This window comes from Corvus kubaryi, unplaced genomic scaffold, assembly GCF_017639235.1.
Source record: "Corvus kubaryi isolate FWS band 111438036 unplaced genomic scaffold, C.kubaryi_AGA036_p1.0 137, whole genome shotgun sequence".
NCBI lineage: Eukaryota > Metazoa > Chordata > Aves > Passeriformes > Corvidae > Corvus > Corvus kubaryi.
The window spans coordinates 1021458-1048995 of NW_024580671.1; the positions used below are offsets into that span (position 1 = coordinate 1021458).

Here is a 27538-nt window from a genome sequence, read left to right on the forward strand (position 1 = left end):
GGTTTCACAGGAAAAAAAACCAATGCAGGTCCAGTGACCTGAGTGTGCACCACTACTACTAACTTTTGTCACATGGAATTTAATTAAACTTCAGATCTCATTGATCAATCAGAGTTTGGAAAGTTTGCAATTCCTAACCAGCCATACATACCATGTATAAATAGTTAAAACTGTAATCTTGTGTAACTTCAAGGTGCACTGATGCCTAATAGCAAATACTTGTTTATGGAAAACAAGTTATGTAGCTCAACCTAATAAGTATCTAGTTCTGCATTTGACAGATAGAAAATGCCCCTTATAGGGAGTTTTTCCATAACACCTGAAGGTGAGAAGCTTAGGTCTTTCATACTGCTGAGCTTGTGGGTAACTTAGACATATCTGACTGATGTTAAAAAATGAGCACACAGCTTCTTCTGCCATTTCTTTTCTTCAGAGTAGAAATTTTAAATGCTCAGAGATATATGCAAGGCAAATTCCTAGTGGCACTTTCATGTAATCTTTATTTTTGGAAGGATGAGAGGCTTGTAACTGAGCATATTTTGGAGCCCTTCTGTGAAGAGTGAAATGGGCTGTCTTCCTTATTATAAGGTCACTTATCTAACCTTAGCCTTTATCCTGAGAATCAAAGCTTAGAAATGTTATGCAGTAATGTTTTGGTACTAGCGCTCACAAGGCATGTTCAGGACTGAACTTCATGGTGAAAATTTTTCATGAAACAGTCATGAAGTCTTCTGGATGGAACTGAGTCTGCGGCTTCTTGGCACTAGAACCAAAAAAATAAATATAAACCAAAGTATACTATTTTTTATCAGAGAGATATGAGACAATAATGGAAAATTCATACAGAAATGTGTTTAAAGATCTCAGGACCCTTCAAACTCAACAGGCAATTGTTAAAATGTGTGCTCTGTGCAGGAATTGGGACTAAAGTTTTTTTTGTCTTGTCCTAATCCACAAATACTTTACAATTCTGACCCTTCTTGAAACTTGAAAAAAAGTAGTGAGTTTCTTCACAAGTTAGAAAAAGTGTTACAAGAAGAATTGAAAATTCTAAGTTAGTTTCAAGCGCAAGTGTGATAATGAAGAGTAAAAGCTGACCTGCAGTGCTTGCAGGCATTAGTGTGAAACAGTTGGCATCCTGTGCTCTTCCCCATACAGAGGAAGGAGAAGGAAACAAACAACAGTACCAGCTGCTACGGGAGATATGGAGAGGACTATAGCTTTTATTAATACTCTGCCAGTGTTTATTGAATAGTAAAAGCAGAAGTCTCTTTGACAAGTAGTGTTTTGATGTATCCTAGGACCCAAACACTTGTGGGGTTTTTTTTTGTCTCCCAAGATAGACAGCTTCCTCTTTCCCTTAGGTTAGGTGCCTAATAAGATTCTCCGTGATAAAACTCAGGTTAAACTAAATTACCTTCTCTGTGAATGTTAAGGAGATTAAAGGGACTATATTTAGCTGGCTATGTACGGCCTGGTTCAGAGTGAAAGCAAATGTATGTACAAGGAGTTACAAGTAACTCAAATGTAGAACTTCACTCTTGTAAGAGGAAGAGGGGAACTAGGGGAAAACAAGTACAAGATTAGGAAACAATGGTGAGTTCTTAAGAAGTCTGAGGTGTCATCTTCTGGAGAAAGTGAACATGCTTTTTCTTCTGTTCAGCTGTTGTGAGAACGCTGGGAGAAATCTTAGGTATAGAAATCAGACTGTGTCTACAGCAATACTGTAGTGGGCATATTAAGTGTCATGCCAGACCAGGCTACTTGATAATTTGATCTTCTTCTACCTGAATACTCTTGTAAATTTCAGTCTACATAGCCTAAGGCCAAAGACTTGGTGAATTACCAGTGATACTGAAAATGTCTGGGTTTTGTTCTAAGTTCCTCAATTTTGTGCTTTCATTTCAGGTTATCACAAACAGTAATTATAACCCTTGCTCTCTCTACTTAGAAGTAAAGTTTTTCACTTGCTAAGCCCCAAAAAACAACACATGATGTGTTGGTCTTCTAATTACCTTTAATATTTCACTTGTTAAATTCTTTCATTATTTCACTGTCCTTCTTTATGATCTCTTGTTGAACTCCATTTCTGAACACAGGTAGGAGTGATATTTTATATGAACTTGAGCTGTTCTCTCAGTGATATATGGTATGTCGCCTAGAGATTATGCTTATGTTTGTGTAAATAGGGTTAGCATAGATCCAGTAATCCAGTGCTGTACCTCTGCTAAGCTTTGCTGTGGATTTATGAATATTTTATACTACAGTGGCTTCTGCAATGTTGTACAAAAGCACTGATTCCCAAAGTGAGATCCTGCAGTTTATTTACAGAGGTAGTCAGATACTAGTGCACATATTGGAAGAACAGAGCAAGGTGGAGGCCACCAGAATCACTTGGCACAAATATCTTTCCTAGAAAGATGTGTCTTTTGTAACGCTTTCCTCACAAGGCATAAGTGTCAGTATCAGTAATTTGTACAAACTTAACCATGGTAGATTAACACTGCAGCTGTGTTGTATGGGAAAACTAAAGTCCAAAAAGTGACGTGAGCTCTTTCTGTGAGCTGACTTACACATTTTACTTTTTTTTTAATGCAGTTTCTTGTTTTGGCAGAGTAATGTAGTCATTATATAAAAACATATATAAAATAATGAATTCTGCACAGCCAGCTTAAAACACAACTTGTTCCCCTCTCTGACAGGTAAAAAGCAAGATGGAGCTGTTGAAAACCGTAACAAAGGTAAGTGCAGGTGCTCTGACTCTTTCTTGCAAGTCTCTGTTTTCTAAGAGCGTAGGTGATGAATACAGACTTTCCTATAAAAATGCATATTGAATCCTTAGATCCAGAGTGCTTATGGTAAAGATGGCATAAGTGAATCTGCCCAAAGCAAATGCTTCACTGAACCTGGTATTCAAGCACCTATACACAATACACTTCTTTAAATATTCATGTGCAATATGGCCTCTTTGGATACAAGACAATATTCAGTACTATTATATTTAGTGGAGCTGGGTATTAAGCTCTTTAGGTATCCTTGATTTGTGAGACTCACCAATGACTAAACTTTTTTTTGATCTTAATTTCTAGCTAAAGCTCAGGATGGTGCAGCCATGGAAATGCAGCCACTGAAGAGTGAGGATGGTGGAGATGGAGATGAGAAAGACAAGAAGAAAGCAAACTTGCCAAAGAAGGAAAAGTCAGTTCTCCAAGGCAAACTCACAAAGCTCGCAGTTCAGATTGGCAAAGCAGGTACAATGTCTCAGTACTCTCCTTATGCTGATGTCATGTTAAAAAATGTTGGAACATGCATAGTTTGCAAGGACATAAAATTATCAAACCACTCAAGGCTGACTACTTAAGTGCAAAATCCTAATGCATGCAAGTATGCTATTGTGCCTGAGTATGCTGATGGCCTCTCAGGCTATGTCATGTGGATGGCTTTTATTTTTCCTTAATTTAAATAGATTTAGGCTTTCAAGTGTCACCTTCTAGGAGAGGAAATTCCAGCTTCATAACATTTGACAACTGTTACAAAAGACCTTTTTAGGTCAGATATAGTATTTAGCAACGTACCAAGAGAACCGTAAGTTGAGTGAAGTTTGGAAAATGTGGTACTGTTCACCAGGTTATCTCTAGTACTTTCAGAGGCTTAGAATTTTCCACTTAACATGTGCCTTGCTGATATGTAACATTTTTATTGACTTCCTACATTTCTATCAGCTAATTTTCAGCTGCTTTGTCAAAATATTTGGTAGGTTGAAAGTAGACTAAAACAGCAATGAAGTTCAGTGTAAATTTTAGGCTATATTATCTAGTGTGTAGTGGTTTAATTCAAATATTTCAGGATTTATTTTGGTCCATGTAAAATTGATGAAAGATTCAGGCTGGAAGAATTTCAGGAAGATTTGGAGCCCAGCCCCCACAGCTCAAGAAGGGCTGGCTTTAGCATTTGCATCATTAGACAGTTACAGCCTGAAACGGAGCAATTGAACTTTTAGCTGTAGCACTCTGCACTTGTGTATGGCAGCGGTAATTTTTCAGTGAGATTAACAAATTCCATTATATGTTTACTGTAAAGTACTCTCCTTGTCAAACATTATTTTTTTCCCCATATCTTCCAAGAGGTCTTGCTTTCCTTTATGTACCTTTTGACCCATTGCAGTTCCCCACACAGCTTTAATACTCATCTACTTCATGCATTTATTTTCCTGTCCCTCTGCTTTGCGACTGCACTGAAGCACTCTACTGAATCAGTCAGCATAAAACTGGTGAAGGACTCCTGAATTTTTTCACTTCTTACTCTGCTTAGTCAATTGACTTTACCTATTGGTCTGTCCTGTTACTAATTAACTCTATGCTTTTCAATTGAATTGAAGAAAAAAAGATTTCTGGAAATTTCTAGGTGAAATGCATGAGGAAATACTTGCATTGGAGCCTGGAACACCTCTGAGAACTACCTCAATGTTTCGATTTGCCTGTTTAAAACCTTAGTTCTAAACTATCTTCTATAATGGCAGAAGTATCTGCATGTATCCCCAGTCTGTATTGCCAAATATTCGAGATAATTTCTTAAAACTGTTTATTCTCTTTTTAACAAGGTTTGTTGATGTCTGCAATCACGGTCATTATCCTTGTGTTATACTTTGTAATTGATACATTCTGGGTTCAGAAGAGACCATGGCTTGCTGAATGTACCCCAATTTATATTCAGTATTTTGTGAAGTTCTTCATTATTGGAGTTACAGTCTTGGTGGTGGCAGTACCAGAAGGTCTTCCACTTGCAGTCACTATATCTCTGGCTTACTCTGTTAAGGTAAGTGTGTAGAGGGCAAGTAGATTTTAAAGGCAGGTGGGTGTATTGATCACCTGTTTAATGCAAACTGAGTTATGCTGCATCACAGATATATACATATATAAATAACAGACTGGAAAGAAGCTTTTCATGTTTCCGTGAGCTGCATGAGAATTCTCCTGTAGTACTTTTCTTCATCTTTGAATGAATTCACACTAACAAGAACAGTGAGCACTGCCTGCCTATTGTCACCAACTAAAGATGAATGGGTTCAGTATGTAGCATTGTACTATTTGTTTGCAATAAATAGATGTCTTAGAGTTTGTAAATAACAAATGCCTCTGTAAATCTGAACTTCTACCTAGCTGATGTGTTAAGCAACTGCTACGAAAGCTTCCAGATTGTTTTTTTGAAGACTGGATAGTGTAAAACATTTAGCTTTCTGTTTATTACACAGTATGTTTTTTAACTTAAGCTCTTTGTGTTCTTAATTTTCTTACTGCTTCATCATGCTGAGACTGATTATTTATCTAAAATCGAATTGTAAAGGCAATGGATGCTTAGGCTGTGTTCTAAATTCTTAACTTACAGCACTTACTAGGAGTGGCCTTATGGTGGTATTATTTGAACTTCATCTTCCTCTTAGAGGTGAAAATACTATACAAGTCTGTTAAGAAAAGAATTTAAAGTGATATTTAACCTATGAAACGCGTGTATTTTAGTTGAAACATTAGGCTTCCAGTTGGTATTTGATAAGTCTGAATCTAGGATCTTTGAAATCTGTATTATCTGATTGTCAGATAGATCAGATAAGCTGTGTTAGACTTTTCTTGTAAGCATAAAAATTTTCTGAACTTGTGTCTGGTAAAGCTCAAACCTTACCTCTCCTCCATTTCTAAATATCACCATAAACTGTTTGGTCCTAACAGTCTGAATAGTATCGGTAGTCAGTGTGACATGCAGTTTCAGGAGATTCAGGCTGTATTTATGTACCTTGTTCAAAATTAAGTTGACAGCAATTTAATAGACTTAAGGGAATCTATACTGAAAGTGGCAGCTGCAAGTTCTTCCTCTGCAATATGCCAGATGACTTCATGACTGAGTATTTTCTGAAACTGCTGTGTAAGACTGGACTCCATAAATGAGAATTTCTGAAGTAATGGTCATGGATTGCTGTTAACTGCTTTTATTTCCTTAGAAAATGATGAAAGATAACAACTTGGTGAGACATCTGGATGCATGTGAAACTATGGGCAATGCAACAGCTATTTGCTCAGATAAAACGGGAACATTGACTATGAACAGAATGACAGTGGTCCAAGCCTACATCAATGAAAAACATTATAAAAAAATTCCAGAACCAGAAGCTATTCCAGAGAAAACTATGGCTTATCTTGTGACAGGAATTTCTGTTAATTGTGCTTATACTTCCAAAATACTGGTGAGTGGATTTCTTCATTCCAATCAAGATAACTGAAAAACTTCCTCAAAAGATGCAAATTGTCTGATAGCCACATAGCAGTTTCAGTGTAAATGTGTGGCACAATGCAGCGTAAAGTATTTCGTACCTGCTCTAAATTGCTCAACCATTCATTTGAAACTCAATGGAAAAAATAGCTTATTTCAATTAGAACTGATAATTCAAAGATACAATCTCAAGATAATTTCCTTTTGAGTTCACAGTTGTTTGTTTTTGTAAGTGAGGCTGTTTACCCCACTTAGAGAGTGTCTTGGCTGGCTTTAAGAGCTACTTGAAAATAAACATTAAACAATAAATATTTAACAGTAGTACACTAAATAGAATATAATGAAAAAATGTAAGTACAGGTAAGGATTTTAAAGGATTTTTATTCCAGATGCTGTTGTATAAGTTTGTAAGCTTTAGAATTGTAACATATTTGCTAAAATCTTGTTTGAAGCTTGCAAAATATTTTGAAATAAAAAGAATAATGAACTGTTAATCATTTAAAATAGTGGATTATTTAACATTTTTTGTGCGTTATTTTTTAAAATTCTAAATATAGCTTCCTTGCTGTAGTTATTCCAACATGTTGTATAACTTTCATTCTTTAAGGCAGTAAAAATAATAAGTAGGATTTAGTAAATGAATTAGCATTTCAAGGTTTTGTAGAAGCCTCCACTATGGATGCTTTGTACACAAATAGCAGTGAAAACTCAGTTCAAAAGCTACTTATCAGCCAATAAAAATGGTACCTCTGCAAGAATTTCCACAATAGCAGTACTTGAGGCGGCACATAAAGTTTGATTTCTCTGAAACAAGATGGAAATACTCTAATGAGTTACAGTGTGCGAGGAGGTTCACAGTGTATTTTCTAAAGCTCTTTCTATATCAAGAAAAAGGTAGCTGCATGTAAACTGACCAAGTCCCTTATTACTACAATTTTAATTGAATTATGTCCACTGCAGTAGAGTTAGTCTGCTTTACAGAATCAGAGAGGGCTTCTCTTGAGAGAACCTCTGATCCACTCCTCCTGATCAAAGCAGGGTCGTCCAGAGCACGTTGCTCTGTACTATGTGTACTCAGGCTTCAGAATCAAGAAGTATGGAGCCTTTGCAACCTTTGGGCAGCCTGATCAAGTATTTGATCACCCTTTGAGTGATAGGTGTTTCCTTATCTTAAAATGGAATTTCAAAAGCTTCAGTATGTATCCATTGCCTGTTGTCCTCTCACTGGGCACCACTAGGAAGTCCGGCTAGACAGTCTTTGCCATTGTTCTACCCACCTGCCTTATTCAGGCATTTAAAAGCTTCTCTCCCAGAGTGTTGTCTTCTCCTAACTGAAAGGCTTCCCTTTCAGCTTCTCCTCATATGTCAGGTGCTTGAGTCTCTATTATCTTTGTGTGCCATGGATGTACTTACTCCTGGATGTTGATATCTCTCCTACTGGGGAGCCCAGAACTGGACATCTTAAACTGCATGTTAAAGGGAACATTTTGAAAGTGCAAGTATTCAATGCAGCCAAATTCAAAATCTTGCAGCTCTGAACAATGAAAATGGACCACTGTCTTATGATTAATGTAGTTCAGCTCTAGCCACCTGAGACATATCAGTTTGAGTAAGTGCTTGTCCCTATTTTGCCGCAAAAAACCCTGCAGTGTTATAGCTAAATAAACTCAAATATTTTGAGAGAAATACTCCTTTACTTCTAGGACCAGTATGTGCATATCCCACATTGTTGAGATAAGAAACCTTTTCTGGTATTAAAGGGTTGGAAACTTGTTTCTGAACTCTTTTCAGTTAAATAGGCCATGGCCTGGGAAACAGAACTTGTAGTGAGACTTAAGAAGCTTAAAGACTTAGTTTGTTCAGAAGAAGGCTAACAGGTGATGTGATCATAGTCTAAGTCATTGAAGAATTATTACAGGAGAGGATACTTTAATTTAGCAGAAATAATGCCATTAAGCTTGCTAAAGTCAGTATATGCGAACTTATCTGTACTTTTAAAATCCAAAATAATTGTTCAGGGTCTACACTCAATTGATCAGATAAATATTTCAAGTAATGGAAAATGCCTTTTAGAAAGGTCATGTTGGGATTGATACTAACTTAATGGGTGATTGCCGAAGGACTGAAAGATCCTAAATAGGTACAGAAGTTACTTTAAAAAAGCAGCGGTATGACTTTGGATCGTGACTCATAGGAATTTATAAAGTAATTACTGAAAAAATGAAACTTCCCCACCCCAGAACTAAGCTTGTCCTTCCTTGTTTTCTAAGTGCTGTGCTTCAGTGGTTTATAAGTTAAGCTAATCAGTGATGGTTCTTATTCTTCTTGCAGCCTCCTGAAAAAGAAGGTGGCTTACCACGTCATGTTGGAAATAAAACTGAATGTGCCTTGCTGGGATTGCTCTTGGATTTAAAACGTGATTATCAGGATGTAAGAAATGAGATACCAGAAGAGGATTTGTACAAAGTGTACACCTTCAACTCTGTTAGAAAATCCATGAGTACTGTGTTAAAAAACTCTGATGGCAGTTTCCGAATATTCAGTAAAGGTGCCTCTGAGATAGTTCTTAAAAAGTAAGAACGACTACTATTGTAATTCATCTCTTAAGTCTGGCTAAATGTCGTGACACATGGGGAGACTGACATGCTGAACAGCATTGCGACATAATCTGTGAAATACTTGTCTCTCTAATCACAGATAAGTGCAGCAGTCCTACCCTTGTGATTGCAGCTTCGAAGCTTGTCTCCTTCAGTTGTTTGACTTTCTACAGAAAGATGGGCCATCAGCACTTTAGTTACTTTACTTCAGCCCTACCCATCACAAAAAAAGAGATGGTCTCATACTTGAGTTAAACTATTTTACTTTTAGGTGTGGTTGGTCAAAATGCTCACCTGTCTCCTAGTAAAATCCCATCAGTTGATATGCCTAAATTCCAGGAAGGGCTTGTACCTTCCACAAGTGATAACTTTTAGCATGTGACTGCTTAAACTGTGCAACTTTTTGTTCAAGTTGATCATTTTAACAGGAGGTTGAACTTGAATGTTCGAGCAACTTGAGGGGTTTTAATGTGACAAAGCAAATGCTTCCTTATCCATCTGCCCATCTATAAAGGATTTATTACAATGAGATTAGGCTTAGTGAGTGATTAGGCACCACTGGGACAAACCTTTATAAGTGTGAAGTCAGCTGTGGTAACTCCTAACTAGGTGAGGAGAGACGTCAAACATGTATGCATCATGTTCTCTAGGAACAGCTGTTGGTAGCCAGACCCATTTTGGTTCTACTGTCGAACTGGTTTTAGTCTGAGTGGCACATAGATTATATTCATCAGTTTAACTTACTTTTTTGCTTGCTAATAGCTCCCCAAATCATTATCTAGGAAAGTACTAATGTACTAAAGAAAAAAGATTAGATCTTCTTTCTCCTCAACTTTTGTGCTGAGAGCAAAAAGTCAGTCTTTAAAGAGCTCTTGTTCTTCTTGGTATGGAACTTAAAATATGTACTTTTTTTGTGTAGCTAAATTTTTGAGCAAACCTCATTAATGAGGTTGACTTAATAACTGAGATAAGAAAATAAATGTTAAGGACATTTGGCAAAGAACAAGAAAACCTAGACTGACTTGGATATTATTGTAATACAATCCAAATAGGAAACTACTTCAGAATATGCACTGAATAGGGAAAACACTTAGCCATCAAAAGCTGCTTCCTATGCAGTACTTGTAACCTGGTTTTTCTGTTGTGCTGCTCCTTCTCTATTATAACATATATAACTACACTTGAATACTGAAACTTAAACATGAACATTTATAAGACATAAATGAGTCACTAAGAAGTGTAGAAGAAACTTTGCAAGTAGAGCAGTTTCTTTTTTTTTTCCGTATCACTATGTCAAATATTTGAAGTGTTTCAATGCAGTCTTTGCATAGAACTTATTTACATGTACTTAGTCATTTTAGAATGTTTGAATTTGTCACCAAGCTTTATGATTGCAGCTAACACTAGATATCCTTAATGATTGCTGACATTTGAACAGATAACCAGAATCAGAAAATTCACATGGACTTCAAACTTCAGTTATGACATAAATTTTGAAGCTCTAAGGGACTGCTTCATTTCAATTTTCTGTATGAGGTGGAAGCTTTTAGGAAACTCCCTAAGTCCTTGCACTAAACACTTTACTGTAACAGTAGTCATCTTTGCAGATCTGCAAGGTGTGAACTTGATATTTAATAAAAGTCATGAATGTTTTTATTTTTTTTCTGGTGCTGTATTAGTACTAATTTGTAAAACTAATGCATAATGGTGTTACTTTATGGCAAAACTTTGTCTAGGACACACAAACAAGACTAAATTTCTTGTTCAAAATCATCTGTAGTGTTATATTCAATATTAGTAAAGTATATATGCTGTCTGTGAAAGCAGTGGCATCTTTGGCGTGAAGAAACGTAACTAAGAGAGCCTGTATTGAAATGCTAGAGTGCACAGTGGTGCATCTAGTCTCTTATACAAACATTTTATTCAGTTTAAGTATCTGGTTTTAATTTAATATTTCACATTGTCTCACATATCAGATCCTCTCTGAATTCTCTGCACTTCGATTGCAGGGGGTAGGGGAAAGGCTGCAAACCCTTCTGTTCTGAAGGGCAGCAGTCCTTGAGGTTTGTTTATTGTGCTGCAAGTTTAGTGCTTGCAGCTGTTTAAGCAGCATGTGCATGTTCTGAAAGTGTACTTAGTTCTGAGACTGTTGCTGTTAACAAGGTGGGATTATTTTGTCAAACTTGAAACTGGATTGCCTGACCCAACCAGTGCAGACACCAGTCTGTTTATGTACAATGGAGAAATGGATACTTCTGGGATGTTTGTATGTGAAATTCATTGGGCATTACTTTCATCCTAGGATGACTGGCTCAGCTAACTTTCTACAGAAAGTATGTTTTGCAACTGAAGAAATAAGGTATATGGAGAAGATTACCTTAGAGATGCCACTACTGGCTTTTTGTGTGTGTGTAGCAAAAACAAAGGTTATAGAAACTTATTGGAGTTCACTAATAAGCCAAAGAGTGGGTTGAACTTCTGGTTAAAATTGGATAACTCTTTAAACCTTTCTTTCCAGGTGCTTCAAAATACTGAGTGCTAATGGAGAACCAAAGGTATTTAGACCTAGGGACCGTGATGATATTGTGAAAACTGTAATTGAGCCAATGGCTTCTGAAGGTCTCAGAACCATCTGCCTAGCATTCAGAGACTTCCCAGCAGGGGAGCCTGAGCCGGAGTGGGACAACGAAAATGATATCATTACTGGTCTGACATGCATTGCTGTTGTTGGGATTGAAGATCCTGTGAGACCTGAGGTAGGGTCACCAGCTAAGCTGCAGTGATTCTGTTACATGGGATTCGTGTTTTTCATCATGCAGAGTACAAGAAGCTGAACTGCTATTGTATGCCTTAAGCATAGTTAATAAATGAAAATCTAATTTCTTGAAGGGAAAGTTAATGGAGCTATAAAAGCTGATTAAAACTACTTAATGTCACTTATGCTGTGTTACTGAAGCTCTGTACAAAGTAATAACTTAAGGTGCTTACTATGCAGGGTCTCAGCAAATGAAACAACTTGTTATGTTTTTGCCACTTGAAATATTAGGACTTTTGGCTTGGATAAGATTAGCCATTGTGCTTTTTACCAGCTTCTCATAGGGAATGATGGAGGAAGGTGAGCTTGTCACCTGAGAACTGAGGGCAAGGAGTTTGGCTTGTGGTTGAGGTGTAAGGCTTTTCAATAATGAAAGCTTTAATGTCCCATGTACGAGGAAATCAGGGCTGATCTGCACTATTGTCACTTCACAGTAAAGGTCATGGGTGAAGCAGTGGAGTATGAGCTGTAGTTTATTTCACATAATCATAAATAAAATGCCAGTATTCAGTACAGTCTAATATGTTATGAGGATTTTTGTAGTATTTTTGAGTACTGCAGTATTTGAAAAATTGCAGAAGGGAGGGGAACTGACAAAACAGAGACACGAAACCTCTTGCCAGAATTGCCAGTTGTGTGGCTTTTATGAAAAGAATTGTGGTCTGTTACTTAATTTTTTTTTTTAAATATTCCATAACAACAGTTTTTATTTTAAAATAGCAGTTATCCTGTACTGAGCCATAAAGATTCCTTTCACTCACGTGTCTAGATTTATTTAACTAATGTACAGTCTCTGAGCCTGTGGGGTTTTTTTCTTGCTTACAGGTACCTGATGCAATAAAAAAGTGTCAACGTGCAGGCATAACTGTACGTATGGTCACTGGTGATAACATCAACACTGCTCGTGCTATTGCATTAAAATGTGGTATTCTGAATCCTGGTGAAGACTTCCTGTGCTTAGAGGGCAAAGACTTTAACAGGAGAATACGCAATGAAAAAGGAGAGGTAAGCATACTGACTGTGTCATCAAGTGGATCAACAGATATTCTGTCTCCTAGCTGTGTGAAATACAACCAATGTTCTTTCTGCAGATAGAGCAAGAGCGAATAGATAAAATTTGGCCAAAGCTTCGTGTTCTTGCAAGATCTTCACCCACTGACAAACACACTCTAGTAAAAGGTAGGTAAAAATTCTCTGAGCTTCTAAGTAAAGCTAGATTTTTTTTTTTCTTGTGCTTCTAGGAAAAAAAATTAGGACTGAACCATGAGAAATGTCTATGAAGTTGTTTCCAACAGATTTTTTTCTTCCTGCTTGAGAAATGGAGCCAATGAGACCTTTTTTTGGTGACTGTTGTTTTTGTTTGTTTGTTTTTGTTTTATGACTGACAAAGACAAAAACTGGGTTTCTCTTTCAGGTTAAGTCTTTGCTGTGCTTCAATTTAGAACTGTAACACTTCTATGGCATTTTATTTTAGGTATAATTGACAGCACTGTCTTTGACCAGAGGCAAGTTGTAGCAGTAACTGGTGATGGTACTAACGATGGTCCAGCTTTGAAGAAGGCAGATGTTGGATTTGCTATGGTATGATTTTTTTTTTTTTCAGTCTTCAATATTTTATCAATAACTTATCAAATCACTTAAGATTAAAGAACCTTATTTCATGAGGCTTATATACAACTGTGTCAATTAAGTCAAGATTCCAACCTAATAATGTTTTTATTTGATGGAAAATAAATATGAATGGTGAATGTCCTTGTGGCATTCACCATTGAATAAAACTTTGAAAAATGCAGATTGCCTATTACTTGCAAATTAAAAATCTTTTACTCAAAACCTTGTTGCAAAGTATTGGAACAGAATACTGAAGATTTCTGAAACATTTTCAACATAAAACAAAGTCACTTTAGGCAGTAAATAGCATACTATGTTTTGACTTTGAGCAAAGCTTATATGCAGTATGGAATGAGCTTAATCATCTGTTTCCCCTTAAAGGATACATAGGTACAGGGGGACCATAGTGAAAGGGACTGCCAGTTGATGTTTAAAATGGCTTTGGAGGCCATATCTAGTACCTCTGAAGTACAACTGAAGCAACAGAATTTTATGACAGTGTAGGATCTGCCCTTGTCTGGATGATTCGTTAGATTACATGGCTTTCTCAGCTACCCTTTCCCGTGGCTGCCAAGCCATGTCCTGGTTTTAAAGTGCTAATACTGGATGGCCTCATGCCTTAAGTATGTGGGTTTCAGCTTTCTTTCAAGACACACGGTAGGACAGAGTCCTCAAGCTTCTTTTTGTCACAGGATTCCTCCTCAGCCTTAAATGTAATAGGTACACTTTGGTCTTGGCAGGTAACCGTAGCCTTAAAGCATTTGAAGGGAAAGAAAAAATGAAGACCACACTCTTCCTATGCCCCATGCAGAAAAAGAAACACTGAGTGAGATTCTACTCCTGAGAGAAAAAATGGGAAAGAGATTTCACATCATTCTCAAGGAGCTTTCTTCAAAAACATAATTTAAAAATTTGACAGCTGCATATGAAATGTTTTCTAGACTATAGCAATCTTGTCTTAGCAAGTATTCTGTGCTCTGGTATGGTATACCTGCTGTAGTTGCCACTGTCAGGGGCAGATTTGTTTATCTGTTTTAAATGTTTCCTGCAGTTGCTGTGTTCATCCGTGTAAGGAACTATCTTCTCCAACTGCTTATCTAAATAGCACTTAAAATATACCACCCAGTGTATGATATCTAAAGGTACCTTTTAAGGTGTACAAATAGCTATGCAGGTGACTCATTTCCTTGACAAAATAATATATCAAGAATAAGAATTATTAAATTTGCTACTGATTTAGTGGGTTTGGAATGCCAAAAGAAAAAGAAAATCTTTGAAGTAGCTGTCTTCAAGCGTCATTACACAGAACACAACACTTTGGATACTGTAGGAGACTAGAGGTGCTTAAAATTTAAGAATGCCTTGTTGCATTGCAATGCCTATGCAATGACATTGCATATTCTACTGTGCAGTGCCAATGCCCTTCTGCAAAAGGTTTTCGGTAATGTTTATCTTTCTACTGTGTTGCAAGCACAAGTGTTGCCTGCTGCTGGAATCCATACAACAAATGGATTTGGGCAGAGCCTGAGCTGTTGTACTGCACCATCTGGTGGCCTTCAGCTTGAACAGGGTTCAGTAACATTTCTTCGGGAGAACTTAATATGTCTTTACTGTCAACTCTCAAATTCATATTATGGTCTTTATTTTAAAGACAACTTAATTTTGTTTGCTAGTTTACATTTTCCCATGCTTGAGCAGAACTTGCAAGTAGAACTTGTTTCAGTAGGCTTTTAGATGCTTACATTAAAGGAGTCCTTCAGATGTGGTGCATCCAAGTGAATGCTGATTAAGGACATGATAGCTTTTGTCATAAGAAGTCAGTGCATCCTGTTATATTTCGTAATGTTTTTCCTTTTCTACCAGGGTATTGCTGGAACGGACGTAGCTAAAGAAGCTTCTGATATTATCCTTACAGACGACAACTTCACCAGTATTGTTAAAGCAGTTATGTGGGGACGAAACGTCTATGACAGTATCTCCAAATTTCTTCAGTTCCAACTTACTGTCAATGTGGTAGCAGTAATTGTTGCTTTCACAGGAGCTTGCATAACACAAGTACGTACCAGTGGGGGATGGGTTCAGCTAATAAAGTTTTAAAAAGTCATGATTGATTTGAGTTCAAACTTCCAGTTCAATTGTACCAAAGAACATAATGCTCTTCAGAACATGCCAATATTGTATAATAAATGCCTTTAATAGCTGTATCCTGTGCACTTCTATTGGAGAGTTTATGTATCTATCTTTATAGGATTCTCCACTTAAAGCCGTGCAGATGCTGTGGGTAAATCTCATAATGGACACATTAGCTTCTCTTGCCCTGGCAACAGAACCACCCACTGAAGCTCTTCTGCTGAGGAAGCCTTATGGTAGAAACAAACCTTTGATTTCTCGTACAATGATGAAGAACATTTTGGGTCATGCATTCTACCAACTTGTAGTGGTCTTCACGCTCCTGTTTGCTGGTAAGAACACTGAGGCTTTACAGAGTTATTCTGAATGCTGTAGAGAAATGAGATCTTAAAATTATTTTTTTGTTGTAGTGTGTGTGTATAAAGACACTAATTAAGCTGTTCACAAATGCCTTTTATATACAGGTGAGAAAATTTTTGATATCGATAGTGGAAGAAATGCGCCTCTGCACGCTCCTCCTTCAGAACATTATACTATAGTATTTAATACATTCGTGATGATGCAGCTTTTTAATGAAATTAACGCCCGAAAAATTCATGGTGAAAGAAACGTTTTTGAAGGAATCTTTAACAATGCTATCTTCTGTTCTATTGTGCTGGGGACGTTTGTTGTGCAGGTAAGCAGATTCTTGGAGGGGGGGGGAACTGCATTTAGTACACTGATGTACTTGCTTACCTGGGAAATGCCAATCAGCTAGCACCAGAGATCTAATTTCTGCACTGTGGAAAACCTTCAGGGTCAAGCACACAATAAGTTAGTTGTAAGTGCAGCTTGATGGGGTTTTCGGGTAAGAACTCTTTAAAATTGGTAATGCTGGAATGTAGTATCTGTAGTTACCTTTTGAATTTTCTAGTTCTTCAATTTTATCTTAGTCTACTAATCTCTTGGCAAAATATGAAGACGTTATATGTGACAGCTGTTCATTCATCCCTTGCCCCTAAATCTTCCTTATAGTATTTGCCTGTGTATCTGAATGAGAGTCCATTTAAACAATTATAGAAAAGGTAAAATTTCTTGTATTTTTTTAATGAGGTTAGGACATGAATAAGCTTTAGAAATTTAAGTATCAGTTTTTACCTTACTGGCACAGGAATCAGTGATACCTACTGTTAAATATTGTAGAGGTGCTGTTTTAAGTGAAAAAAAACTGATGCCCAGGGACATTCTGTTGGGGCATGTAGGGGAATTCATAAAAGCTAGTTAGTTAACTCAGTATATGCTAACAAAGCAAATGAAATTATCTTCCGTTGATGGGTTCACATGCTGGTGTTTAGAAACACCAAGTTAAAACTGAATCTACAGAAAATCATTTACAAGAAATGTTTTCACTCTCTAAATAGCCTTTGCTTTAATTAATCAGAAGAAATAACAAACAAATCAGTATACCCATTTTCATTTTGGATTAAGTTATTTGGGACATATAACCTAAACATTAAGCTACTCCTTAGACTTGATAATTCATGAAGCTGATGGAAATCATTTCAGTTCAGACATTGGAAATGTATGCACTGCTGCTCCACATTAAGTCAGGGCACTTTCTCAGGTTTAGATTTTTATAGATGACACTTCTTCAGAAAGCTACTCTTGTTTTTGGGGTTACATATGCAGCAGATTGACCATTGTTGTGCAACACTGTGTTCCCTTTATAAATTTGGCAGACTGAATGCATTCCCAACTCCTGATTTGTCATTTCAGTGTTTTATTCTGAGTTAATAACAGGAGATACTCTTTGCCTTTTCAGCTGGCAGGTGTCCTACTTAATGGTCAATACTGTCTCCTTTTCATGCCTGCCCTGCTACTTTGAATTGTTGATTCTCCAGGGCAGACTTTCATGCATATAATTCCCATGCAGAGAGACACCTTGCTCATTAGGGCCCATACAGCTTGTTGTAACAGCTAAGTCAGTAGGACCTCATTTAATTTAGGTTTTGAGATCTCTGCCCCCTTCCCCCAAGGTTTACTACACTTGGTGATTTAAAGTCTGATATTTAACACTGATGTGATACATAGTAATATCCTGTAGAATTACTTCTGAGATATTTCATGTCTTATGGATCTGTGAATTCTATTAATACAAGTTTGTGAATCGACTTAGTTCCACGATGGGTGTTCATAGCAAAAGTAATCACTGTACATTTGTAGCACCGAATACATGCTGTAATTGCAAAATCAAGGGGAAAACACTGCAAGCAAAATTAAAGAGTCAACAGGTTTTCATGAGTGTGACATTTGAAGAATAAATGGGTAGTTCTTGAAATACTGAAAAGCTTAAGATTATGGCTTAGGTTTGGAAACTTGCTCAAACTGCTGAGGCAGTGAAAGAGTATGCTTAATAAGACGGGAAATCCTGTGTCCTCTTGCAGAGCTGTCTGTCATGATCTTAAAGCATTAGGGAAATTTCTAGTAACAGGTCACTGATGCATGTTTAATTGTGTTGTTCTTCACAGATAGTTATTGTGCAGTTTGGTGGAAAGCCTTTCAGTTGCTCAGAACTCTCAATTGAACAGTGGCTGTGGTCCATTTTCCTGGGCATGGGCACACTACTTTGGGGCCAGGTAAACTAACATTTTTCAAAATGCCAAATATCTACTTGCAATAGTATACTTTAAATGGAAAATGCAAATACACTATCTTTAGCATTCAGATCTTTCAACTGGACTATATGAATATATGGAGCCTAACAGTAAATATTAATTAAAATTGACTCGTTCAACAGCTAGAAAGTCCTTAGGTGAATATTCTTTCCTCAGAGTTGGTCAATTATTTATATTTCATAACTAGATGCTGTGGCTGGTTTGTTTAGCAATTTTTAACTAGAACCAGCTGTAGTTACCTTTTAAATATGAAATTATGTCTTCAGCCAGATAGGAGTACCAGAAAACATTGTAAGAATACATGATGCAATGAACATGCTAATGTTAAATATATTTTAACTTGGCGCTTAATGGTTTTCTTGAAAAATCAGAATTGTTAAACTTGCCAGTATTTTCTTTATTTAAGAGCCTCCTGGAGTAGCAAGAAATTCAGCAAAACTCAAACCAACTTTCTCTTTAATCTTCATTTGCATAATTGTGATATAATTGAAAAGTCCTCCCACCTATTAAGCCATTACATTTGGACTTTTATTTCCTTCCCCCTCCCCCCCCAGAGTGTCATTACTATTGCATGCACAACAGTGCTTGTAAGCAGCGAGCTTATTTACGTGAAACTTTAGAGCTACAGAGTTTTCTATTATTTAATGACATAGTTGTCTAAACTTTTCATACCACATGAAGAGTTTTCCATTACAGTTTCTTTCCTTCCACTAAGTAAAAGACACTTCATGTTTCACCATCAAATTGGTAGGATGAATTTTAGTTGTAAATAGCTACACAGGCATATATTCTAAAAGTGACTAAGCTTTTTAACAAGGTTCTCTGGAAAATTAATTATTTAAAAAAATCAAATAGAGTCACTCTGAGGTTTAAAAGCAGCCTAGAAGAGAATCGAGATGGCTTGAAATACCTTTGACCCAAAGTGTCTTGCAAGGGCAAAAGCTTCCCTGCTGCAGTTCATGCTGCTCTAGCATCTCATTAAAGTTGAAGAGCTTCAATTTTCTGAGAATAATAGAAACTGAAGGGTGAGCTGGGAGCATTCATAGTAGCAGTTACAGCATAAAGGGCTGTTTATCTTGCTTTTGGAGCAGTCTTTTTTCCTCTCAGCTGCAGAAATGGTCGTCTAGGTTTGTGATGATCAAGCAAAGCAGTCTTGGAATTGATCTGGATCTCCTAGATATAATGTATTAAAAGATGACCCCCCCTTAACCACATGTAGCTATTGTTTAATTTAATATACATAAACTGCTAGACATCAAGTAGCAAAGTAACAGCTTGAGATGCATACAATTTTGGAAACATCACTCACCTTGCAAATAGATTGATTATCTTGCAGGTCAAAAATAAATGAATGTCTCTTCTGTATTTCTGAATTAATTGTGGTACTTTAGGTGATGGAGGCCCCATGTGAGGTGACACATCATGATCATCAAACTGATGAAACTCTAAAAGCTCTAGATACAAGTATAATCTACAGGACTGATGGCTTTTGTAGCTTCAGTACTTCTCCTTCCTGGCATTTTCAAGTAATGTTAATGTGGAATTCTTTGTCCCTGGCAAGGTTGTTTTGTAGCCCAAGTTTAATTTCACACCTTGGTTGAGGTAGTAAGTATATTCACAGCTATTCAGCTGGAGTGATTGTTTTACATTGATACACTCATCCTGTCTATGTAATTAGTTTTTTCAACTTTGCTAATTGTATGCAGGATATCATGTTAAGCCTTAAGACTGGTATTACCCTTTTTTTTATTGCTAAAAAAAGAATAATCCTGATTTATATATTTCATTCACTGTTAGTTGATTTCAACAATTCCAACCAGCCGTCTGAAGTTCCTTAAAGAAGCTGGTCATGGAACACAAAAGGAAGAGATTCCTGAAGAAGAACTAGCAGAAGATGTAGAGGAGATTGATCATGCTGAGAGAGAATTGCGTCGTGGTCAGATCTTGTGGTTTAGGGGCCTAAACAGGATACAAACTCAGGTATGGCCTTCAAAAAGGTAGGATGCAGTGGGTGTTATGAGGGAAATCTCTCCATTTCTGACTAAGGTGGCCATTCTAACTGGTGTGACTGAGCCTGTCAAAAGGGGGTATGGATGGATGTGTAATCCCTCAGGGTCCTCTGTTTTCTTCAGCTTTAAATGCGACTCTTGCCTGTGTATCTGCTCTGTTTTTAAAAAGTGCCTTTTTTCTTTACTTTTTGTGTGTTATAGATGGGATGGTCCTTTCTCTTGTTCTCTCTCTCTCTTGCTGAGCAAGCTGTCACAATCTCTGATTCCTTGCAGATGGATGTAGTGAATGCTTTCCAGAGTGGAAGTACCATTCAGGGGGCTCTAAGGCGGCAACCCTCCATCGCCAGCCAGCACCATGATGTAACAAATATTTCTACCCCTACACATGTAGTGTTTTCCTCTACTACTGCTTCTACTACTGTGGGGTGTGAGTGTGTGTTCCTAAAGTGCATGAAATTAACATTTCCTAATTCACGTACCTAACGTTTCTCATTTTCTCCTTAGTACTTAAAATCATCGTTCAGGCTTTTATAGAGCTCTTCCACAAAGTGGAGTCCTCAAGACTTTTTTTTCTTAGAGGGCTGAGAACAGGTGGAACAGTTTCAACAAAAGACTTTAATGCGAAAGCTGTGAGCCTGCACATCCTGTGCCTTCATCCATTTGTGTACAGAGGGACTATTAAGATAAAATGGGAAAACTGTTGTAAATTTTCGAGTATATGCCTCTTAGGGTGACTTGCATTGAATAAGTGAATTAACTGCAAAATCATGGACCCAGGTCAACAAAAATAGATCTCTTGCACTTCAGCACAAACAATACTTAAGTAAGCAAGCTGATTTGAAAGCAAATGGTATGTTGAAAATATGAATGTAGGTAGAACACTGAGCACTAAATGCATTTTCTTTGTAGCCTGTAAGGAACTTTAAGAATCTCTGCTTTCCTTGGACCCTATTTACTGAATAACGACTTTTTCAACATCAGGATTCGGGTGGTGAAACAAGGCTTCTAAAATGCATACAAGTCAGAAGAAATATGAATTAGCTAATATGAAAAGGAAAAAAGTTTTAAGCAATAAATGGTGAAACTTTCATTCGAATCTGAAGGGTTCTTTTTCCTCTCTAGGTTCTTCTGGGAGCAGTTCATAAGCCGTCAGTGAAAGAGAAGTTTGCCTCACCTCAATTCTACCCTCTCTATATTGTGCTCTAAGTGGCATTTCAGTTTCAGCCTTCCTCTCTGTAGAGGCTAGAGATTTATTTACTCTTGGATGTAGGCCTAAACTATGGAACCAGAAGATGCATAGTAGTTGTAGTTGAATACTGATAGCCAATATCTTTGTTCAGAGTTTTCCATCTTAATACATGTTTAACTTTCTTCTCTAACTTCCTAGGGAGTTCCTAGGTTTTTAAAAATAACTCTGAGAGGGCTGCTGCTCCCCCTTCCCCTCCCTGCTTAAACTTTCAGATTACCAGATGGATGAAGACCCTTAATTTCAGGAGCTGTCTTAAGTGAAATGGTCTCTTCAGATTTTATTTTTTTAATTTATTTTTTATTTTTGGGCTTGGTCAGAATTCATGTGTGAGCTTGCATAAGTATTTACCTCTGTATTTGTTCCATTGGTGAGACAGGTATTTCCCTACCTTGCAGTAGTACTGAGAAGCTCAGCTCACAAATTTGCATACCTCAAGAACACAAAATGAAAAATAGATTTAACACTTAAGGATGCACAGGATTGCATCTCCTAGTTAAAATGCTAATTAGTAACCTGTATCCCTAACTACACTCCAGAACATTAATTAGACATTCAGAATTCTCTAGAGAGCAATGTCATTCCATGCTGCTATTTGAGCAGAATCTACCGGGCACTGCAGCATCTCATTGCATCAAATGACCAATGCAGATACAGAGCTACCATAGCAGAGAACTAGTTTTTTTATCCTCACTGTTACAGCCTTCTGCTGCACCCTCCAGAAGAACAACTTTTGAGAACTAATATGGATTAATGGGAAGCAGATGTGTTATTGTCTCTTTTTTGGAGCTGTTTGTTGGAAAATAGTTCCTATGAAGTAAGGTTGCAACTCTAAGCCATCTGTTTAGGAGGATTTGGAGTGCCAACTGCATTCCTTGCTATTCTGGTATTAATATGAGGAAGGCCTGATGACAGTATGAATTACGCTTAACAAATTGTCTTGTTTGCACCTCAGTTACATGATTTATTTATAGTTATCCCTCTAGTTTAATTATCTTGAGTGGTTGAAAATAGAGCTTTCAAAACACTAGATTTTCCCATTTAAAGCGCTGTAAGTTTGATTTCTGCCTTTGTGGTTGGACTCTGAGGGTCCTGGTCTTGCTGGAGTGTCTAGTCCACTTGTGTGGTATGCATTCTGCACGGGAACCAAGCCTTTATTGTGGGTATGCTTATAGTCCATGATAATTACAGCTGTCCTCTTAAGCCAGAATTGTTTTTCATTGCTGCTGATGTTCTAAATTCTCATCTGTAGGCAATGAAAAACCAGTCCCATGAGACATTCATATTTCATTTTGCCACATAAATGGCACAGTGGGATGCAACATGCCAAATAAAGTCACTGCAAACTTTCAGTCTGGCATTGTCACTGCTAATTTTCTTGGTAAGTGCCAAGACAGTTTAGGCAGCTGGCTGGACTTATTTAAACCTCATAGAACTCGCCAATGCCTTGACAGCGTGCTCAGTTTTTTCATGTGATGAAAAGTAAAGCACTAGCTGCTGTTGTAATCTTTTCTCCAGCACATTCACTCTGTTTCTTGTCCTCCCCTTACTGGTAGTTACATCCTTCCCCTTGAGTGCGTGCCCCATCCCTGTGTCCCCTTATCCCCTGTGCCCTCTTCGTTTGCCTCCACGGTTAATTGGGCTCAGCATGTACCTGTAGTATTAAAATGGGGACATTATAGCTTTGGAGTAAAATTCTTTGTGCAAGTAGTCTGAGGGAACAGAGGTGGCAAAACAGTGCTATTTCTAGAGGTCAAAGAACACAGTCAGGACATAAGACTTTATCATGTGTGGTGGTTCTATTTAACCAATTTGATTTAACACATTGCTTTTGGGAAGCCCTTCTCTGTTTACAGTTAACTTCCCTGGTGTATCTTAGCTGTTTAGAAGTCTCTGCTTTTGATCTGCTGACCTTCCAGCTTCATTCCTTTACCTGGAAGTCACTTTATTTTTTCTGTCAGGGAACTCTGGGAGCACTAGTCATGATGTATTTCTCAGTTTGAAACAAGTAATCTTGGATGCACTAAAAAAAGCTTTAAATTTGACTAGCTGTTTGTAACAGCAAGTTCTTGTTTACTACAGAATTTCTCTGCTGCTTACTATTTAACACTATTTCACACTGCTTTGTTGGAGACATGCTCAGGGTAGGGATGTTGAGAATTGAGCAGGGAGTCAACAGTAGGGGGAAACTATCTCTGGAAAAGTGTTGGACAAATGGGTCAATGACTTCTGCCTCGCCTTACTTGTTTTATCAGTTCAAGAATGAATCCTGAATTTCTCTAGTTGGTCAGGGAAACATGGGGTATGGGAGAGGGGGGGGTGTGGGCAGCTGGTTTCATCATTCAAATAATAGTTTGGAAGGCTTAAATTCAAGTCAGCCTGGACAAGCACAATTTGCAAAACAAAGCTGTAATTTTTTTCGATCTAATTTAACTATGAAAGTTTTATTTATGAATTCTGTTAGCTTAGCTTTCTTATTCAAAAAATATTTAACAACAAAAAGACACAAAACAGTCCTCAGCCTGGGAATTTTGTCCATGAATTCAATGTGAATTGAAGACTGGCGCAAAGGCTGATCATCCTGCTTTTCTCATACTTGGCGCTACTTAAGTACTCTCTTCAAAGTTACAACCTGTCCTGGCTACTAAACTGTACAATACAGTATTCAATTTCCTAGTTCTGGTCTTAAGTTTCCAAAGCACATTCACTAAGGAGCTTTCTCTAGCATGGTAAATGGCTATATACTCGAATATTTACAGCTGTTACAGCGGTATCCTTTTTTTGCATGACTTTGTAAATGTTCGTTCATTGTGACATTGGCTTACAACTTGCTTGGCTTTTTCATAGTCAGTTGACATCCTAATTCCTAGCATGAGAATTAGTGACCCTTTTATCCCCTAACTTATTTTCAGCCTCTCCCCTCCTTCCCTCCCTCCAATCTCACACAAATATTCAATAAAAATCACTCATTGAGATATATTTAATTTGTGAATAAGTAAATATTTGTTGGCCTTACTTCTGAAAAATGCTTAGCCCATGTTACATAATTAAACAATTCTAGTGCCATGTCTGAATTTTTAGGGCCCTTCAGCTTTTTGCAGTACTTTCACAATTTTTATTCCTACTGTGTACTGGCAGTGCTCTACTGAAATGCTCTTCATTTTTTACAGTTTATTGCAAGTTCCACTGCATCATACAAATTTGATTCACTCATGTCTAGCTGTTTGTGGATTCAAACTCATAAGAACCATGCCATTATCAGTAAATCTGCAGCATTTTAACAACATTTTTTCTTTGTTTACAGATCCGAGTGGTGAATGCATTTCGTAGCTCCTTGTACGAGGGGCTAGAGAAACCTGAGACGCGAAGTTCAATTCACAATTTTATGACGCATCCTGAGTTTAGAATAGAAGACTCCGAGCCTCATATTCCCCTTATTGATGATACTGATGCTGAAGATGATGCTCCAACAAAACGCAACTCTAGTCCCCCTCCCTCTCCCAATAGAAATAACAATGCGGTTGACAGTGGAATTCACCTTACAACAGACAAGAACAAGTCTGCTACCTCTTCATCCCCAGGGAGCCCACTACATAGTTTGGAAACATCACTCTGATTGTAAGCTGAATGTTAACACACTAGCTGCATTGTAAAGAAATTGAAACTGGGTCTCTTCACACATTATGATGGACAAGATGATATTCTTGTCTTGGACTTCAACAGAAGAAACACTTGTACGAATGTAGATTTATTTTTTTAAAAAAAGCTTTCTGCCAGACTGGAGGGTGCTTTTCTGGGGGTGGGAGTAATAATGAACTCTGACAGATAAACAGTAACTCAGCATAAGTGACCTGTGGATCATCTCTTGTACTAAGAATGGTCCTGAACAGTGTGTTAGCAGAGCTTTAGTTTATCATGATCCTTTTCTGAGGGGAAAGCTGGGAAGGGCAAGGAGGCCCTGGATCATTGAATTGATACTTTAATTTCTGCTGTTGGCTGTTAATAATTTGGATTATTTATGTTTATAAATGATACAGATCTGTTTACAAGGTTTGTAGATACTTTTTTGTTCCTGTTCATAGATGGGAAGCTTCCTTATAAATGATGCAGAGAAGAAAAAAACAAAAACAAAAAAACCAAAAAAACTAGTCCTTCAAATACTGCTGTATTTTCAGGAAAAGGGTGTTTCTATTGAAACTGTACTAAATTTTGCCTGCAATTTACCTTGTTAAATATTGTAGATAAATTGCTACTACTAATAGCCAAATAGATAACACTAATGCTTTGTAAAAACATGAGCAGTGGTGTTCTAATGAAGTTATGGCCTCTGTCCTAATTAGTTTCTTAAATACATTTACTACTTAATGGTTTTGAAACAACTGTTTAATTTTTAAAAATTTTGAGAAACTTAATGAATAACTTTTGTTCAGAACTTAGTAGGATTGTTTAATGCAGGACATCGATACGTGATGGAACTTGCTTGAAATATTTCTGTTATCTCGGGCAAAATGGATTAAATCAAAATACATCAGAATCTTAGTCCTTTGTTTTTGTCTAATCATGTTAGTTTAGTGCTGTCTTGGTGAACTGTGAGTGGAACTGTGATTTTTTTCTAATCTATAGAATCCTTCATGCAGCATGAGGGCTGTTGGCATTTTGAAAGGTTGTTAGTGGGTAGCATATGTGTTCTCCTTTTTGTTTTTGAAACTTGTTTGTAACATGAATAAATCTGCCCTTTTGTTAAAATAAAATTGCAGCAATGGTTTCTTACAGATTTTTTTTTTCTCAGCTGCTTCACTGGAAATACAGAAAGTACTCTTGTGTTACTGGTTACCTTTAAATTGCAATTTCAAGATGGTAACAGCCCCACTCCAAATAGCTCTTTGCATAAATGGAATCATGGTGGCTGCCTCCAGAATGAATGTAAGTTAAGGTTCTCAAAAGCCTTCACTGAGCCAAAAGGATACTCCTGGGGAATTAATAGGTCTGCCTGTAATTCTGAGACTTACTGTGAGTACTGTGTAATAAATGTCTCCCTGATTGCTTAAGTGAGGGAGACTGAGAACTGACATAAAGCACAGGTGAAACGCACCAGAACTGACCGACTAGAGATGGACTGAAGAAGTTATGGTCTGCCTCTGCTGTATTGCTCAAACAGCGAAGGACAATGAAACAGTACTTGGTCTGGTACTTCCTCATGTTTTCTAGGTACAATACTACTTAAAAGAGCAAGAGAAGACATGAGTTGTAAGATTTTCTTTTTCCAGCTCTGTACTCTTTAAAATAGCAAGTGAATCTTTTTGTCAAGTAATCCGGAATTATGGACATTTTTAAAGTGGTCCCTTCAAAGGACTGCAAGGATTAAGTTGGTAATGAGGAAGGAGATGATACTAGAGCAAACTGCAGAAATGAGCAGGTTGGGAAGCTCAAGCACATCTTTCTTTTGTGGTGGGATACATGCATGCTTGGGGTTGTCCTTTAGTGGATATTGTTCAACCTGTAGCACTGTATCCCACTGTCAACCACTCCAGAATTCCATCTTTTCTATTGTACTTCAGTAAATACACTGAATTCTAGGCAAGGGGGTCGAGGGTGGGGGGTTGCACTTGACACTTTGTATAGTAATTTCTCCCACATGTTTCTAGCACTTTTCTTACATCATAGTTCTTATCTAGAGTGCTTGGTAGGGGGGCCGATTTTTATGTAAGCTATTTTCTCTTTACTACAAAAGTCAGATGAGCATTGGCTTAAAATAAGGGGAGTTTTCTTTACCTGTGAAGTACACTGCCATGTGAAAAAGTATCTTCATTTAACTTCATTAATAAGTAATAATTTGACTTCATTTCAGAACAGACTTTAATTTTCCCCTCTTCTCTAGGTGTGATCATGACTGCATGTTATCTTTTTTGGAATAAAATCTACACTTAAGCCTTTTGTGGGGGGTGGGAGGGTGAATGTAGGCTTTGTACATCGGTGGTCCCTCTTGATTCTGTTAACATCAGTGTGCTGTTCTTACAGGAAACTTCCTTACAGAAAAAAGGAAAAGTTGTTTAAGAGGGGGGTATGCTTTCTTTGTGATCTCAAGAAATCATAACGTTGCCTAGATAATGAAATGGTTTTCACTAAGCTCATGAGGCCTTCATTGCCTTGCTGGTTGTAAGGTTTACTTGTCTTTCTTCTTGTAACTGAAATAAATAAAAGTGCTGTTCATCTCA

The 27538-nt window shown here is 37.3% G+C and overlaps 1 protein-coding gene across 6 annotated transcripts in view; it reads left to right on the forward strand.

Moving 5' to 3' along the window:
• ATP2B1 (ATPase plasma membrane Ca2+ transporting 1) overlaps positions 1-27538 on the forward strand; it is a 60899-nt gene extending 33361 nt beyond the window's left edge. For 2 of the 6 annotated variants that reach the window (XM_042017585.1, XM_042017584.1), the window contains exons 7-22: positions 2703-2741; positions 3090-3251; positions 4601-4815; positions 5993-6235; positions 8593-8834; positions 11377-11614; positions 12499-12678; positions 12765-12852; positions 13148-13254; positions 15148-15339; positions 15533-15746; positions 15879-16090; positions 17922-18029; positions 19866-20048; positions 20279-20437; positions 24628-27538. In XM_042017585.1, the coding sequence (XP_041873519.1) occupies positions 2703-2741; positions 3090-3251; positions 4601-4815; positions 5993-6235; positions 8593-8834; positions 11377-11614; positions 12499-12678; positions 12765-12852; positions 13148-13254; positions 15148-15339; positions 15533-15746; positions 15879-16090; positions 17922-18029; positions 19866-20048; positions 20279-20437; positions 24628-24939 (2894 nt within the window). In that variant the 3' untranslated portion in view covers positions 24940-27538. Of the gene's footprint in view, positions 1-2702; positions 2742-3089; positions 3252-4600; positions 4816-5992; positions 6236-8592; positions 8835-11376; positions 11615-12498; positions 12679-12764; positions 12853-13147; positions 13255-15147; positions 15340-15532; positions 15747-15878; positions 16091-17921; positions 18030-19865; positions 20049-20278; positions 20505-24627 lie in introns of all 6 variants that reach the window. The other 4 variants (XM_042017588.1, XM_042017589.1, XM_042017586.1 and 1 more) reach the window with 4 other exon arrangements.